This window comes from Vanessa cardui, chromosome 5 (assembly GCF_905220365.1).
Source record: "Vanessa cardui chromosome 5, ilVanCard2.1, whole genome shotgun sequence".
Taxonomy (NCBI): Eukaryota; Metazoa; Arthropoda; class Insecta; order Lepidoptera; family Nymphalidae; genus Vanessa; species Vanessa cardui.
This window is the reverse complement of record NC_061127.1, coordinates 3,861,663-3,879,190: the sequence shown is the minus strand read 5'-3', so window position 1 is coordinate 3,879,190 and position 17,528 is coordinate 3,861,663. Positions and strand designations below refer to the sequence as shown.

General features: G+C 31.7%; 2 protein-coding genes across 3 annotated transcripts in view; one reads left to right on the top strand and one right to left on the bottom strand.

The window, feature by feature from the left end:
* Positions 1 to 2,304: 2,304 nt before the first annotated feature.
* Positions 2,305 to 5,036, bottom strand: LOC124529864 (histone acetyltransferase KAT8). The gene has a single exon (XM_047103795.1). The coding sequence runs from the start codon at positions 4,944 to 4,946 to the stop codon at positions 3,618 to 3,620; it is 1,329 nt and encodes a 442-aa protein (XP_046959751.1). The 5' UTR covers positions 4,947 to 5,036; the 3' UTR covers positions 2,305 to 3,617.
* Positions 5,037 to 5,615: 579 nt separating this feature from the next.
* The window catches only part of LOC124529614 (ras-related protein Rac1), a 44,354-nt gene continuing 32,441 nt past the window's right edge, over positions 5,616 to 17,528 (top strand). Inside the window, exon 1 of one of the 2 annotated variants that reach the window (XM_047103420.1) lies at positions 5,616 to 5,956. In XM_047103420.1, coding sequence (XP_046959376.1) covers positions 5,922 to 5,956 — 35 coding nt within the window. In that variant the 5' untranslated portion in view covers positions 5,616 to 5,921. The remainder of the gene's footprint in view (positions 5,957 to 17,528) is intronic. The other variant, XM_047103418.1, reaches the window with a different exon arrangement.

The window sequence follows — 17,528 nt, the reverse complement described above, 5'->3', positions numbered from 1 at the left end:
TACAATAACCCTGTATATACTAATAATTAATAGACGTATTTCCGTTAGGAGGAGGTCTCGTGAACAAGACATTCGTAGATAATGTCGAAATATCGAGCACCACCGAATAAAATTAAAAAACATGGTAAATATCCCGCAATTAATAACTTTAATTTTCTTAGTAAATTCCGAAAATATATAAAAACTAGGAATTTATTTCAAAGCAACTGAAATAAAATGACCAGAAAGGCCGCAAATTAGAACAAAATTAACTAAAAATAACATCCAATGAAAAAAAAACTAGTTACTTATTTAACTTACTTAATTTAAAATAAAATTTAGAAACAAACAGTTCAATACCTAAGGTAAGAAACTCTCTGTAACAAAGCATAGCACACACGGCATGTTCTAGAGTGAATAATGCAGGATTCTATCCTTACTATTATCATCTCGAGGAGGTCCCTGAAAGGAGAGTTATAAATACGATAATCGCGACTTTAACTGTCTTAGCGAAAAAATTTCGGGGGGAGGGGGAAGTGAATTCCCAAAACCCCCCCGCTGCCTACGGCCCTGGCCACACGCCCGCAAGTTTCAAGCCAGTTCTTTTGATTGAAAAAATAAATAACACAAACGGACCGTATACTGTGGGAAATAATATGCAGTTTTTTTGCACTTAGGGAGTAAAATTATCCCACGTCAGTTTAGTTTAGATTCACTTGTTGGTTAATCTGGGTCTAACTTTGCTCTGTTGCAAAGTTCTATTTCAGTTAATATGTGAGAAAACGATCTATTTCCATAGGCAAGTAATTTACAGTCGTCACTCAAAACATAATAATTTAGCAAAGAGCTTCTGCCGGAATCAGTGGTAAGGAGTACGACCAACTTATATACTACTATTATTAATATATTATTAAAATTATTATTATATAAAAAATTTAATATTGTCTTCGATTAATATACTATTGACTTTTTAATGGTACCAAGTAGCATGAATTAGACCGATACAAAACCCCTAGGAATGTAAAGCGTTTAAGTCAGAGTGTATGACATGCATTTTATCATTCGTATAGATATTTATTTTTTCCAAGGGCTGCCAGACTGACTCGCGCTTATCATATGAAGATGTTTTATCGGGTTATCCTTAACGTTATCGAGTAGATCTTATCGCTCTCTAGCCCTTTTTATGTAAATTCTTTATTCGAATTTCCTGCAAAAAGTAGCAAAATATATCCGCTACTTAAGAATAAACTTTATATCCAATCACCTCACAGTTTTGTCGGCGCGACAAAAGCCTTTGTTTGCCTAAGTTTACTAGTCGTACAAGCAAATACAAACCCTCTACGCCAACAGGTCATCGGAACATTTGCCTTACCTTCACATCGTTTTCTTTATAACACCTAATAAATATGTAATGAGGATGGGCTTTCTTTACGTATTATATAGGCAGACGGGTAATAGGGTCAGCTGATAGTAAGTAATCACAATCAACCATAAATATTGGAACAAATGCGTCCACAAACTTTGGGAACTAAGATTTTATGTCCTTTGTGCTTGAGTTACGCAACATTACTAAGTATTACTATTTTGCCAGTAGAATATCGAATAAGTTTCAACTTCTATAAAAGCATTGTTCATGGCCAGTATGTTACTTCCCTGCATCGACTGATTATTGTATTATTAAACGTTCAAAATCTATAGAAAATGTTTGTTTTAATAATCTCTCTGATTATTTCTGGAACCCTCTATAAACTCAGATGACCCATTACGATTTGATCCTTAGACACAAAGTGGATCTACCTCAACAATCTTTAAAATACGTAGTTGTTATATTTAACGGCACTGGCGCGCCATTATAATCTTGTCTCTTAATATAGAATTAGTATCAGTCATCATGAGGGCGTGGGAATGTTGTTAATTCCAGAAATAAATGTTGGTATTGTTAGATTACAATATTGTAATGCTTTACATGCGTTCGTACAATTATTTGCAATAGTTAAAGTTAAATTATAGACGTCTGCGATCCGTTTGCGTGACATAAACTGCTTTTACCGGCCGTCATTCGATGCCTCAGCAATATTGGCCATCTAGCGGCGCTACACGACAAACGTTTCGGCAGAACAAGCTTAACTCACCCTCGTCCAATAATCAAAACATTACAATTTAATTCAACATTTGGCGGGCGCCGTCATATTTGACTCATTCAAGGCCTAAATGGTAGCTGGCCTTGCTAACCTGTCTCAAATATGGAAAACTAAAACGAAAAAGATCTATAATAATTGATTGAGAAGATTGGCCGGAGTCTTAACTAAAAATAAAACGATTCTATTTCTGTTCCAGATTTATTTTCAAATGACATTTTTCTCTTAAATCTAATGGATTATCACAAATAAATAGTGAAAACAGGATGATTCACAGAATCTTATATTACAATGGGAAGATCTTTTGTTTCTCAATCTGACAAGGGTCAAATTGTAAATAAGATGATCACTTACAAAATAATCATAAAAACTGCTATTTATAATTAAGATAACTATACACATGACTTTAGAATTAAGAAACCAATTCTGCAAGCATACTAAATAGATATAGCATCACTAAAATTGACTCAGTGTTGTCTGAAAATAGTATAAAATTATCTTGAGCAAATATAAATTAAATTGTATGATCATCTTATTTTTTAATGCTATTTTAAAAATATCTATTTTTTATTTGTGTTCACAAAGAATTCAAAAATGTTAATACTTCAGTATTGTGCTTAAAACAAAGATCATACACATTTTACTATCAAATAAACTTACAAAATAATTATATACAATTGAAACTTAGGATCTAAATTTATTTTACATAAAACATACAAAACTAAGAGCCCTAAATAAGAAACCTAATTTCAAACTTATAAGTAATATCACTTTCAACATTAGACAAAGGAACTGAATGACTACAGAACAGATCTCAAAATGTACACAGATATTCTTAAAGTTGAATATATAACAATGACAAAACATTAATTATTTCAAAATAATCTAAATTATATTCCAAATGGAATATTTAGGAGAATAGCAAACATTAAAAAAAAAATAAACTAATTCTTTCAATATTTACTATTTTTTTAACCCTTGTTTTGTTTTAAGCATTTTGGATGAATATTATTCTTTCCTAGCAAGCAATTACTCTAAACAAAGAATATTTATGCAAATAATTCTTTAACATTATTTTATGGCAGATGTTGTAAAAATATTCTTTATCGTTAATAACAAAGCCGCATTGAATTATTTGTTTTATTATATCATTGAAATAAATTTTATTCTTTAAGTTTTTTTTTTTCATTATGAGGTGTGAGTCTATCAATTAATTATTTAACTTTACATAAAATTTAATTTATAAGTAATACTATTCAACTGGAAAACCATTTCGTTTTCTGGGGCATCTAAAATAGTGAGATTAATTTTAACATTAACAACAAATGCCATTGTTTAATCTACTTTTACACTTATTTACTCATAAAATACATGGGTCTGATCACATAAAGACAAAAGATTCAAACTAATCCAATCTGTTCCGAACAGGCCTACACTTAGAGAAAATCCTTTGATAAATTATGTTGTATGCAGTCTCTAAGCCCTGCCTGTGAGCCTATACTATTTCTTAGCTTTAGCAGAGTGCCCTTGCTTATTGGGAGGTGTCCATCTCAAAGCTGAAGGGTCAACTGATAAACGAGGCTTCTTAAAATGTGAACTAGCCAATTGTTCAGCAACTATCTTAGGTGTCACACAAATAACATGCTGCCCTTTCCAGTATTTGACCATGTTCATTGACTGTAAGGTTGATATAATGTCCGTCTGAGATATACCAGTCATCTGACTAAGATCTTTGATGCTTAATGTACCACGACTGGCACTTAGCACCTCTAAAAGTACATAAGACCAGTATGATCTGTAACTGAGCTTACCCAAGTCTGACAGAGGTTTTTCTGGACTACCGACAACTTGCTCCAACCTTGAAAGTTCATAGCTAAATGCAATCAGCAATTTTCCATACCCCTGCCTTTGGTAGGGAGGAAGGGTTAAAATACAAGCAACATTGTTGCCCTCAGGTGAATCTTTTTCTTTAGAAAAGTAGCCCACAAGATGTGCTCCATGTTTGTCAACTTCACATAGGATGTAGAATAAAAACTGTTCTATATCGAAATAAAGGGTTTTGTGGTCAAGAAACAGTTTCGCCAATAAACACAGATTCTGACAGTAGGTTTTATGTTCCTTGCCGTCCGCCTCGAATATAGCGATCGTGCCCTTTCTATATATTTCGCCTCCTTGCGGTTGCCTCGCAGTACATTCACTTAAGTGGTATCTGTATGTTTTTTCCATTCGCATATATTTGAGACAATACTCGCATATCCATAACTTGGACTGCTTACCATACTCGTCGGGATAGGGGCTGAAGTACCAAGTGTCTATTTCGTATTTGCCGATCTGTATCCTATCGATATATTTGACTTTGGTGATCGCTTCGTGTTCCTTTTCCAATGCCGCTGTTGTAGGATCCATTTCCGCGTAGGACTTCTGTACGTGATTAATCTCATCATGTTTACGTTTCTGATTGCGTGTTATTTTTCGACCGGACTTGTCGGTGAGTAAATGATCGGAGTTTATGTTGTTATTAGAATTTTCACACACATCAAATCTATCGGACATAACCCGATGGCGGGATACCCACTCATCGAGTCGCCGATCGTATCCCACATAATGAACGTAATATTCATAACAAGATTCCGAAGCGTTATACCGCGTCTGTATAATCTCAGCCGGGTGCCATGACTCATCGGAACGCCGCACTAAATAATGCTCTCCGATATCCAAAGGTTGATCCTGTGTAGACTCCGAGTCTTCATTATCGGTACTACGACACTCAGGATTAGGTAATTCATTGTTCACAATTGGTTTTTCTAACTCTTTATCACCTTTAGCCATATTAAACAAATAATCATTAATTGGATCACGCAATACCGCGCAACACAATCTATCGCAGTAGCCATGCCATTTAATCCATAGATAAAAGAAAAATATAACGCGCAAAAACGTGCCGTAGTGATGTGAAAATCGTTGGACACCGGTTTCTTATTATTCGTTTTATTTGATACTTATAAAATATTATTTAATATAAAAAACATTAATACAAGCTAAAAATTATTACTAAATGGTATCCATACTATTATTTTGATTTCAGTGTTAAATGTTTTAATAGGAGATTCAAGAGGTTTATCATTTAAGTAGGAATATCATTTAAAAGAATTAAATTATATTTAAATTAATAACGCATTTCTACTAACTTTAAAAATTCATCATAAGAAAGACAAATTAATTGATATTCATTTACAAATCATATTATATCTCACTTAAATGAAACAAAATATTTAATGGCACATAAAACTATTATCGTACTTTTAACAAAATAATAATGTCTCACATGACATTTTTTTTTTAATTTATATTTACTATAACTTACTGAATCTTTGCCGAACCAAATCTTTATCTAAAACAGACGTAGCCCGAAAAATATTTTCATTACAATTACATTTGGTAGAAGATTTTAGAAAGGAATCTTTATATTGTAATATGGCAACACTAATTCCTACCACTACCAAATGAGACGTAAGTTGCTGCCTGCTGAGCGCCGAACGTAACGTAATCGCTATCGGCAGAACGTCTGTGCAGTGTTCTGATTTGTAAATCGTTTCTCAATCGCTGAAAGTGAGATATGAAATTAATTTTGTTATCTAAAAACTGTGCTGTTCATTTACGCGAGTGTTGATTGTAATGCCGAAGTGTATTGATTGCAATTAGAGGTGGTTTAAGTGTAGTGGTAACCATTCGAGATTGGATCGGAGGCCTTCGCTGTGATAATCGTCCGTTGTTTTAGTGAGAACGGAATACTGAACCACAGAAATGCAAGCGATCAAGTGTGTCGTTGTAGGTGACGGGTGAGTCTGATTTTATTTCATTTGTAATAGATATAGTTCATGTACCTTTGTAATACACTTATTATCGTAAACTATCTGACGTCATTTTATGAAACAGTCATTAGTGCCGCATCCAGTGCTGTAAGCGAACGGTCGCGATAACACATGTGTTTATCAAACTCTTGAGCATTATCGTTAAAAATGGAAATATAAAGTATTTTTATGATGTCTCGGTTTAATGACTAAAATTTAAAAAGTATTTTAGGTAATCCATAGTTTAGTAATAAACAATTTGTCTTATCAGTACTCGCAATCTTACATAAGCTCTCTTATATTTATTAAAACTGCAAATTGATGTTATCGCTTTTGATAAAGCTGAAAACTAATAACCTTAATGCTAAAATTATAACTTTTTTGATAAGTCACATCAAAGTTTGATTTAAAAATATTAAGTATTATTAATTATTATTCGAATATGTACATAGTATTGAACAGTAATATACATTACAATATACTTGGTACAACATAAAAAGTAAAAATGCAGATTTTTCTATATATATATATATATTTACTTTATATAAAAATGGGTTATTCATTATAAGTAAAAATCTACATATGTTTTGCTGTAGTGTAAGAGAGGAAATAGAACAATTTGCATTCACCCCGGTGTCTTCATGTCACTGGCCTTTTAAGCTCACCTTGAGTCATCTGTTGAAAAATAAAACATATTTGTACAATGTCTTTGAATACAGATAACATGATGCATCTTAAAAATAATATTATCTATTTTAAAGTTTTTTTTTTTTTTTTTTTTCATTGAAACCTTAACATTCTAATTGCAATTATTATTATTAAGTAATTATGTAGTACTGAAGTATAAACCAAGGATAGTAATTATAGTATTTAAATAAAATTGCAATGTTAATTTTTTCTTATAAATCATTTGTTTCCTATCATTCTGTATTATAATAATTTATATCTTTAATTATAAAAAATCTCTACTCTATTCATAAATTTATATTAATAAAAAACATATTTCAATTGATTTTGATAATATGAAGGCATATCTTTAAACATGAAATATTAAACAAACCATCTGAAAAAAAATTATCTTGACAAATTTATGTATTTTCAACCGACTTCAACAAGGAGGTTATCAATTCGTCTGGTGATAAATAAAATAAAAATGAAGACTCCATATCCTAATCTAATTTATTGGTAAAAGGCTAAGGATGGATATGAAGTATTATCCTGTACGGTAGCTAATGTAACATAAAGTTAATAATCGCCACCAACAGTACTAGAGAATTCCCAGTTATAACGAAATAGTTTGTGAACTTATGGTTCAGAAAAAGCTTTTATTAAGATTTTTTCCTGTTCAGATTCTAAGATATAAAAATTACTTCATGCCTCAACAGTTATAAACAAATAGACCAAGGTCTTAGTGTAATAATTTGCAAGAAATATGTGGAAACTATTATTTTGCAAATATTTCGCAGTTGCTGAGTTTTAAAATAAACAGCCAACATCGAACGGTAAATTTATATAATTGATTTAATGGTGGCCTCAACATTATGAATAGTTTAACGGCATTGAATACACAAATAAACGTTATTTTTGTAGCACATATCCTCCTTGCTTTGGCAAGGTCGTTCTATGACATTTGTAATTTAGTATAGTGACTTGTATCTATTCAATTTGGTGTTCAGTAAAGAAAAACCCTTTAGGCAGGCATCAATCTGTCAAATGAGTGTCTATACTTTTTACTATTCCAATTAAATTTGTTACATCACATATTCTAAAAAAATGATGTGCATTTTAAATAAATGTTGCCATATGATTACCTGTTTTTATACAATATTGCATCTATGCAAATATTGCATAGATGCAATATTATAAATGCGAAAGTGACTCTTGCTTTTCTGTTTGTTACCTCATTGCAACTGAATGAGGTAATTCTTGAACCTATTGTAATGTCATTGGATTAATTGAATTATAGGTAATCTGGTTATCTAAGAACATTTATATTATTTATGGAATTTTAGAAAAAAATTGTAGCTTGCTAATTGCTTGGGAACAATTCATTGCAAAGTATTAGATGTATTCTTATAAGGTATATTATTACAGAAGATCTTTATCAATCAGACATATCTTTGTTATTTATGAAAATAAACTAGATATCAGTACTAAAAAATATGTTTAGTATTGACAATTGTTACAATGTAAGAGAAGACTAACCTAACACAAACTCAAAACTCAAACTCATATTACTTTATTCAACATAGAAATGTTACACTTTCTCATTGATGGTCATATTAAAACACTACCACCGGTTCGGAAGAAGGAACACCTTGACCTGAGAATTTTCTCGGGTCTGATATGATTTAGCTACTATTACTAATACAATTAATGTAACTCTGATTTACTTCAAAATATGAAACGCAATTACCCAATAAATTTCTCAAATGTCCAATGTGTAAACAACTATTTAATGCCCGGCATGCAATGGAATGCTTCTTATTTTTAACCGACTTCAAAAAAAGGAGGAGGTTCTCAATGCGTCGGGGCCTTTTTGTAAGAAATTATTCGACGCGATTCGCATAACACCTTGTGCGTTTAATGGTACTATGCCAAAACCTTCGCGCGTGTGCACAATGTGACACCAAAGTTACGACCAAATTTCGTTTATGCCATTTTTTTTTTTAATCTATAAACTATGGTTGTATTTCGCGTTGACAACAAGCGTCTTTAGAAATCCAACCTTTCTAACATTCAAGTTAATGTTGGCCAAATATAGAAACCCACGACATGTGCTTGGAAAGTCGATGTACGTGAAAGAAAGTGTCCTGGTACTGCGAGTTTATTAGCGGCTGGGTTGCCATGTGTAAAATTAAATAGTAACACATCGATAATTTTTAACACGCCCAACAATGCATCTTGCGAAATTTCGTAGACTCACTAATAAGGTTGTGCGTTTGGCAATCGGACAATTGACATATCAATAAAACAGCTTGGAATACATTTCATTTTTAAGTATGCTGACCATGTTCAAAAGTAATTAATGGATTCTAATTTGGATAGACAAGGCACTTGAGACCAACTTAAACTTAATGCCGCCTTTTTATATGGTTGTGGAAACCACCAGAATTTATCCGAATAGTAGATTGAGTAGGAAGTTTAAAATGAAGAACCATAAATTTTTAAGTATTTTGTAGATTTATCATTCATAATCTAAGATGTCTACAAAAATTTATATTCAGTGGATGTAAAAGTAATTGTACCGTGAACACTAACCGCAAAACCATTATTTTTTAAACCGGTTTGTGGTCAAAGGCGCTTGTTAGGGCAAATAAAAAAACATGGATAAAAAACCTACTTCGAAAGCTTAATTAAGATTTAATCTCGATAAATAAGAGTATTTAAATATTTAAAAAAAAACGTACATGAAATATTATTTTTCCAAATATTTTACTGAATACCCTTTTAATGTATTTGATATCTGACAATTAAGATGTTTTAATTACATTCAAATACATCCCCGTAGTTTATTTGAAATTTATTCTTATTCAGCATTGCAGTTCGTTCTGTTATAGTTTAAAAAAATTAAACTATTTTGTAAATAGTTAAAAAGATGAATACCTATACTTTTGTAATAAAACACGTTAATTCTTCTCTATAAAAATAAAAGATTGAAACTCGTAATCATCAAATCAACTCATGTTTTCCGCCATGATGGTTTTAAGACATGACGTCATCGTCCAACGAAGTATTGTTATTTTGTTTTGTTGCGATTATAACTTGTAAAAATAAACATATTGACCTTTTGAAAATGTTTTCCGACTTAATTGTTATAATAAATTTCTAGTATTTTAAAATTCAGTATAAATTTTGACATGTCCTTTTTAATGTAACAAGCGACCAGCTCCGGCTTCGCACGGGTGCAATACTGATACTAAATATACAGAATTTGTTTATTTACGACATCACATTATAAACTTCTAAAATTATCAGTGTTTCTTTACTATATTGTCCATGTATTTACATAATTATACAAAAACCTTCCTCTCGAATCACTCTACTTTAAAAAAAAACCGCATCAAAATGCGTTATGTAGTTTTAATGATTTAAGCATACGTAGGTAGGATATAGGGACAGAGAAAGAGACTTTGTTTTATACTATGTTAAGATTAAGATTAGTGAAAATAACGTGACGATAAATAAAAAGTACCTATAGATATTTTTATAATGTGTTGGTCACAATATTAGGTTACATATAAATAAAGACATTAATTACTTACTAAGTAATAAGTACCGTAGAGTTTGTAAACTGCACTTCAAACACGAATACTGGGAATAATAATTTACCATATAAATATTATATAATTTATAACACCATTCAAAATAATTTAATTTAATCTGTTACGTCATAAAAATATGCGACTCTTTTTACTCAAATTATGTAAATATTGTTCTTGGTACGCTTTGCATTGTAAAATATACTTTCACTATGACTCAGCGTTTTTTTTTTAAATTAAAATTCAAGTACTCCACGCTGCCTTCTGTTCACAATAGTAGAGCTATTCTGTGAGTATAAACTCGAAACTCACTACCGAGCACGATCGTGAAATGTGAGAAAGTAATATGAGACATTGATTTAAACGTTTAGAGAATACACGCATCGATATAGAGTTCCAATGCAAGTCGGTATTAAACATTTCACGAATGCTACACGAAGTCAGGTCTAACAGTATAGCATCAGTGCTATAGTTCACGATTCGACTGCATGTTTACTTATTAAGTATTTTTCAAAGCAGTCTGTTTCCGCAGGATTTCACTTATTGCTACGAGATCAAGTTAAGATTGCGGATTGTGATTATAGTTACGAAGCGACTCCTTTATTATAATTTTTATTCATAAGACGAAGATTTGTGGACCTTGATTTTGTCGCAAAATCTATACTTCTATACTAATATTATTGATGTAAAAGTAAATCTGTCAGTCTGTCTGTCTGTCGCTTTTTCATTACCAAACCACTAAACTTAATTTGAGGAGAATTGGTATGAACCAAACTTGAACTCCAAGAAAGGGCAAAGGCTAATTTTTTGCCAAATACAAGACAAACAACTCCTAAAACTCGACCGAAACCGCGGGCAACAATAAGTATGTAAGTCATACTTTTCTGACAAAAAATTATTTACTGCTGAAATGAGCTAAGTAAAACTATTCCTACCTAGGGGTCAAAGTGACAATAGTAGTGGTGACCGGTGTTTACGCAGCAAACGTACGAAAAGGGAGGTAGTCCGATATGGACACTTCTAACATTATCAACATCTACCCGCAAACTTCAGTCTCGTGAACAAGACATTCGTAGATAATATCGAGCTTCACCGAACAAAAATAAAAAAAACATGGTAAATATCCTAAAATTAATAATTTTAATAACATCCTCGTCTTCTTAATTAAGTTGCTTCACTTAGAATTCTCATGATTGATATATTAATATGCCGTTTCAAAAATGCTAGTAAAAGAAATTTGAATACAACCGATTGAATCTTGCGGCTGTATTCATTGATATTTAATCACGTACCCGCATAATCTCGTATGTCATGTATCGTGACGTAGCCGGTTTCCCACGTCCAGTGTGATTGATTAAACTGCAACAAGTGTTGAAATTATTTATTTGGTTATTTAAGAGATATATGTTGATGTTGTTATTAGATCGTTTGTAACTTTTAATTTATATGTGTCGATATTTATTGTTGAAACCAAGGAGGTTTCTCGGTTATTATTTGGATCAATATGAATTTGGAAATGATTAATCGTTTGGTGATATTGTTTCCGTTTGGGAATACGCTAGTTTTACGCAAGGAAGCCAATTATATTACTGTCGTGAACTAGATAAGAGACATAACATTTTTAATTGACGATATTTTTTTATTTTCAAAAGTAATTATGACTGCTTGCTTGAATATCTTATGTCTGATGTGAAAAAATAACGAATGATTAATACCGAATGATTATTATTTGGTGTTTTTTTGCAGTTAATACATTCTTGAAGGCTAAGGATATTGATTTGATCAGTCCTATAATGTTCGAAGTTCAATATATGATTTCCATTACACGGTAGTATGTAGCTTGATATTGCACCTAACGAGGGAAAGGTTCGTTTTAGCGGTCTCAACGAATGGAACCCTTTCACCGTTCGACATGGAACGACAGAGTCCTATTAAACGAGCTCGATTCACATCAAGGCCCTTAGATAGAAACGCAGACATTTTAAGTGCTTATGGTATATTTCGATTTCCCACTGCATTAAGTGGCATTTTGTATTCCAACTAGGGTAGTGAGAGATTTTGCAAATCGAATATTGGTTTGTACTTACTTATTATCATGTAATAATTACCTTACTAATTAATTTTATTTAAAATGTTACAGCGTGTTAATTACATGAATGTGTACCAGAAACTCATTTTTGTGGACTGTTTGGTTTATTGCTTAGATGTCCAAAACTGGATTAATCCGGAAACACTGAATTTCCTGTACAAATCTATAAACATTATAAAATTGGAGTGTCTGTTTGTAATATTATAAAATAGCCCTTTTTTACCCAAATCATATGTTTTATACAATTTTCGTTTTCCTGTCTGTTTGTTCCGGCTAATCTTTGGAACGGCTGGACCGATTTTGATGGGACTTTCACTGGTAGATAACTGGTATGATAGTGAGTAACTTAGACTACAATAATATTTTTTTGTTAAATTCAAACACGGACAAGGTCGCGGGCACAGCTAGTATGTATATATAAAGAATCCAGTGTTATTTCAAACTTATTTCTATTCGTATCCATCTCTATAATCTTATAACTTATTATTATAATTGTGTAGTTTGACTCTAGTAACCCATCGTCGAAGTGAACTATCGAGTCAGTCGTGAGTTACTCTTCGCTGGTGTATTATCGTCGCTGACTTCATCGTTACTAGTAATTTTACGCTGAATCGAAACCTTATAGCGTTGTCGACAAAAATATTTGATTTAGGTATAATTAACTAGTTGACGCCCGTGGCTTCGCTCGCCCTTTATTGTGTTGGTTGTCACGTGCTAGGCAAAAACGTAGCCTATGTCCTTTCTTAAAGTTTAAGTTTGCTTCACAACAAATTTCATCAAATTTGGTTCTTTGGTTTGGTCTTGAAAGAGCCATAGACAGAGAGAGGTATTTTCACAGTTATAATATTTAAATAGAAGATTCAAGTTTTTAACTCGTTTAGTTATATTTCTTGTTAATTCTTATTGCCTTGTCTTTGAGTATATTTTTAGGTTTAACTATATAGTGGTCTCAAAAATGCAGGCAGTTATAGAATGTTTTTTTTTACTGCAATGTTTCTACCTACTCTTGTAGTTTAATAATGTTGTCATTATGAATGATAAATAAAACAAAAAACAAAAAAAAACTTTTCAAGTAGGTAGCATTTTTGCCCAATGCTTAAGAAAATAAACCATTTATTCGTTTAAACAAAATAGCTTGATTTATAGTGATCGAGTAAATGAATAAACAATATATGCAATACCTAAAGCATTTTCCACTCAAGTGGAATCGCAGACTTGAATCTCTTGCTGAATTATACAATATAACGAATATTCAAATAGATATATTTTATTTTTATTGTATTCCAAACGTTCAGTTCAAAGTTACATATCTCCTTATAATATCCGTTCGTGCTTTGATCTGATTAAACAATTTATCCATCGCGTAGGCACTTGCCTCTTACGCCCCCTCCTTAATAACCCAACACTCTCGTAGTCGCTAATTGGGTCACGTGGAGTTTGTATTTTTTATACTCACCCAATAACTATACGTGATATGCGATTTTTTATCAAAAAGTACTTGGAAATGCGTATATACGGTCTATTTAATATTTTGAGGGTAGATTGATAATTGTTTTAAAGGTCAATTGTTTTAATCGTGTCATTCAGAAGTAAATTAAATGAGTTAATTGTTTTGTCTAGAGTTGTTCAAACATAAAAATATCATTAAAAGCGAATATAGCACTCGCAGTTTTTGGATATTGGGTGAATCAATTTTCAGTGATTTTGTCATGAGAGAGAGAGAGAGAGATCTAATAAAGTTAGGTACATATAAAATAAAAGTAATATGTATTTAATTTTTATATCAAACCTTCTTTCGATTAATGATGTCGTTTGAAGCTCGTACAGTTATGCGCAGCGTGTGCAGTGTGCGGTTATGCTTATGAATCTTTATACAAATTCTATTGAAATGGATATGAATGCGTTTGTATAATATTTTCAATAGGCAGACTGGACGGTACTTATGTAAGTTAAGTGAGCAACAATTGCACTTGTCGTCCTCATTCCAGGAGGGTAACGAACGGTTTAGATGGGGTCTTTATTATGTTTAAAGTTTGATGTACTCGTATAACAGTGATGGATGATTAATTGATGATTATATAAGTTTTTTTAACCAATTGCGCCGTCGCAAAGGAGTTTTGAGTTCAATAACTTATCCGTTTCACTTTGTCTCGTATCCGGGGTCTTAATTCATTCACTTAATCAGACGATATAATTTAACTACTATGCCATATGGTAGCCATATTGTAAAGTTTACAAGTGGATTAAATGAGTTTCTGAATAGTGATTTTAAAAGTGAATCGAAATTATTTAACCCCTTTGTTCATTTTTTATACCAATTGAAACAATTACACTTATTACATTAGTCAGTATAGCTTAAAAAATGTCAATATTTTATGAATGAAGTCTTTAGTATGTTTAAAGTTTCACGTAGGTACTCATATGGCAATGATCCATAATCAAAACTTACATTATGAATGCAAAAGTAAATCTGTCTTTTTGTAGAGCAACAGCTCTCTTTCGTGGTCAATGTTTAGCGAAACTTATTAAATGGAATATACGCAATAATTTCAGTAGTATTCTGACTGAATCTCTAGTACTGTATCTCTAGTAGTCAAATTGACTGCTGCGGTCTTTGTAGGTATAGTATGAAACCCGGCCCTTCTAGTGTTAATGTATCTATTACATTAAATAAAAAGAAAAATAGCGATACTATGTGCTTTTATGATTTATCTGTCACGTGTAACATAAACATTGATTTTCTTTGAAAGTTATAACTTACAATCTTAAACAACACGACAACGACAATAACCAAAATATATCGTATATCTACATAGAATAAAATATATCGTATAACCTATAGTCAAAAACTTCAGAAATGTAATAGGTACAGAACATGACAAAATTAGTCGTACATTCCTGTAATCCTGTCACATGTGCCGATTTCATAACCTTGCACTCCCCTCCTACGGAAACTTCGTTTAGTGCGGATCGAGAGAATTTAACAGGAGAATAAACAGTTACACGTTTAAAATACGTTTAGGTTTAAATAATGTATTATCAGCAAAGACATACATTGTCACTTATGTGATAACAATAAATTGATGTTCACTTGCAGATCATCGTCGTAGCCATTATATGTATATAATATATATGTATAATTGTAGGTAAGCATACAATACAAAATTTACTAGCAACAAACAAAACAATAATCAAGTATAATTTATATGTTTCACTTTGTCCCACCTCATACACTCAAAATAAATTTAATTGTTTTGTAATAAATTAGATCTAGTAATTATTCAAAAATCTTAGAGTTAATCATTTTATACAATTTTGTAAGTGTAAATTTGTACGTCGTTATGTATATGCATAAAATGTATATACAAAGTCAATGTCACAAGTCAAATTGATTCTTCATGTGTAAAAGTGGATAACCTTATTTTTGGAGACGATACAGATAAAAAATAATAATATTTGATATTTTATTAAATTAATGTGATATTTAAAAGACAGCATATTTAAAAGCCAGCATAAACATAAATTCTCTAAGATTTTCTCAATCTTGCAGATAGAAACTAGGCTAACGAAAGTCATCGGTGGTTACCTAAAAAATTCCTCTACAAATATCTATAAATGATAAAATGAGAATACTACTTTCGCTATATCAAAGAGATTTAAAGGCGTCGTAAAAGAAAAAAGTGTTGCATTTTTTCCCCTAACTAGAAAAAAATTGGTACGATTTTAAATTGAAAATAACAAGATCTGACCCAGTTTTGGTGATTAAATTTCCGTTTCTGCGGTCGTCGGGATTGACCTTACGTATTGACACTGAAATTCCGACCCGTCCGAATATTAAACCGGCACAGCAAACGTCAAACACACTTGATATCACTGCAGTATTTACTTCGACAGCTGAAAGTCGGCTTCTGTTCAGCCAGTAAATTAATCGAATCGCTAAATCTAACACCAAGTATTGCAAATCTACGATTCGAGTAATCATGGCGTTTTATAATAATCTCTTGTAAAATTAATTGCTTTAGTATAAAGTGAAATAGTTCTGCAAGATATGTGTCTGCTGTAACGAGAAAATGTCATAAGCTCCGTGACAAATGAAATGAATGGGCATGTATTTCCGTTTGTACTCGATCGTGCTGTGGACGAACATACATAATTATGTTCATAAGATATGATAATTAGGCGCGAGGAACCACATTCCGATAAAAACTTTCTATAGACATTTGTGTGACTTTCTTTAATTTGGTGAAAATACCATAATTAAATTTACGACGTGATCTCGTTTAAATGTTTATTACGCTGTTTTAATTATGAATTGAAATATGTTTTAACGTTAGCTAAATGGAAGCCTATTCTCTCTCGCACATATAAAACTTTGTTTCATAATTTACAACTTTTCTCTCGGTACTCGGAAAGGTACGACGACAAAAGAAACTGGAACATTGTCTAACGTACCGTGTACATTATCCGCACAAAGCCCTTTTAACACGAGCACCCCTAGCTCCAGTAATCACTACCATCCCCACTAGCCTAATTCCCGTGCTGTGATCCTGTCTAGTCAGTCGACTGACCTGGTTACGTTCTCTACTACACTGTGTATAGTGTATACCTCTACAATACCGTGCCTAGATACTACAATACATAAAATTCTGTACGTAATTGTGGTTTAAGGTCTATCTTCAATTTCCCTTTTTAATATATCAGACCTATTTTCGTTATTGCACTTTTATGTAACACTCGATTTTATGATTTAAATTCAAATCAAAAGTACTGATCATTGAGACTTATTTAATCAATACAAGTTATATTATCAGTTTTTATCTTATCAGTATAGTTATCTAAAATCGATTATAATTCAACTTAATTGATAAAATGGGTACAAGCAAAACATCATCACTATATTAGAATATATTACGTCGACATTGTTTAATTCTAGCTGAATATTAATAATTGCATAAAATTGTTTGATCAGTGAACTATTTTGTAGGTAATTGCTATGTTGATTTGGATTAAAAATATTTCGTTTATAGTATTAGAGATTATTGGAAAATATGAGAATTATAGATTTAGAGTTTTTCCGCTCCGAAGATTGCCTTCCATCGGATTTAACTTTGCTTATAAATATGTTCATCTATTTTTGTCTTCGCTTTTGTCGAAATAGGGAAAAATTTACACGAAAATTAATCACGCTGCCGAAAATGCTGGTTTGAAA

What these genes read in the sequence shown, in the direction of transcription:
- LOC124529864 (XM_047103795.1), bottom strand. Translation starts at nt 4,946, where the DNA reads ATGGCTAAAGGTGATAAAGAGTTAGAAAAACCAATTGTGAACAATGAA.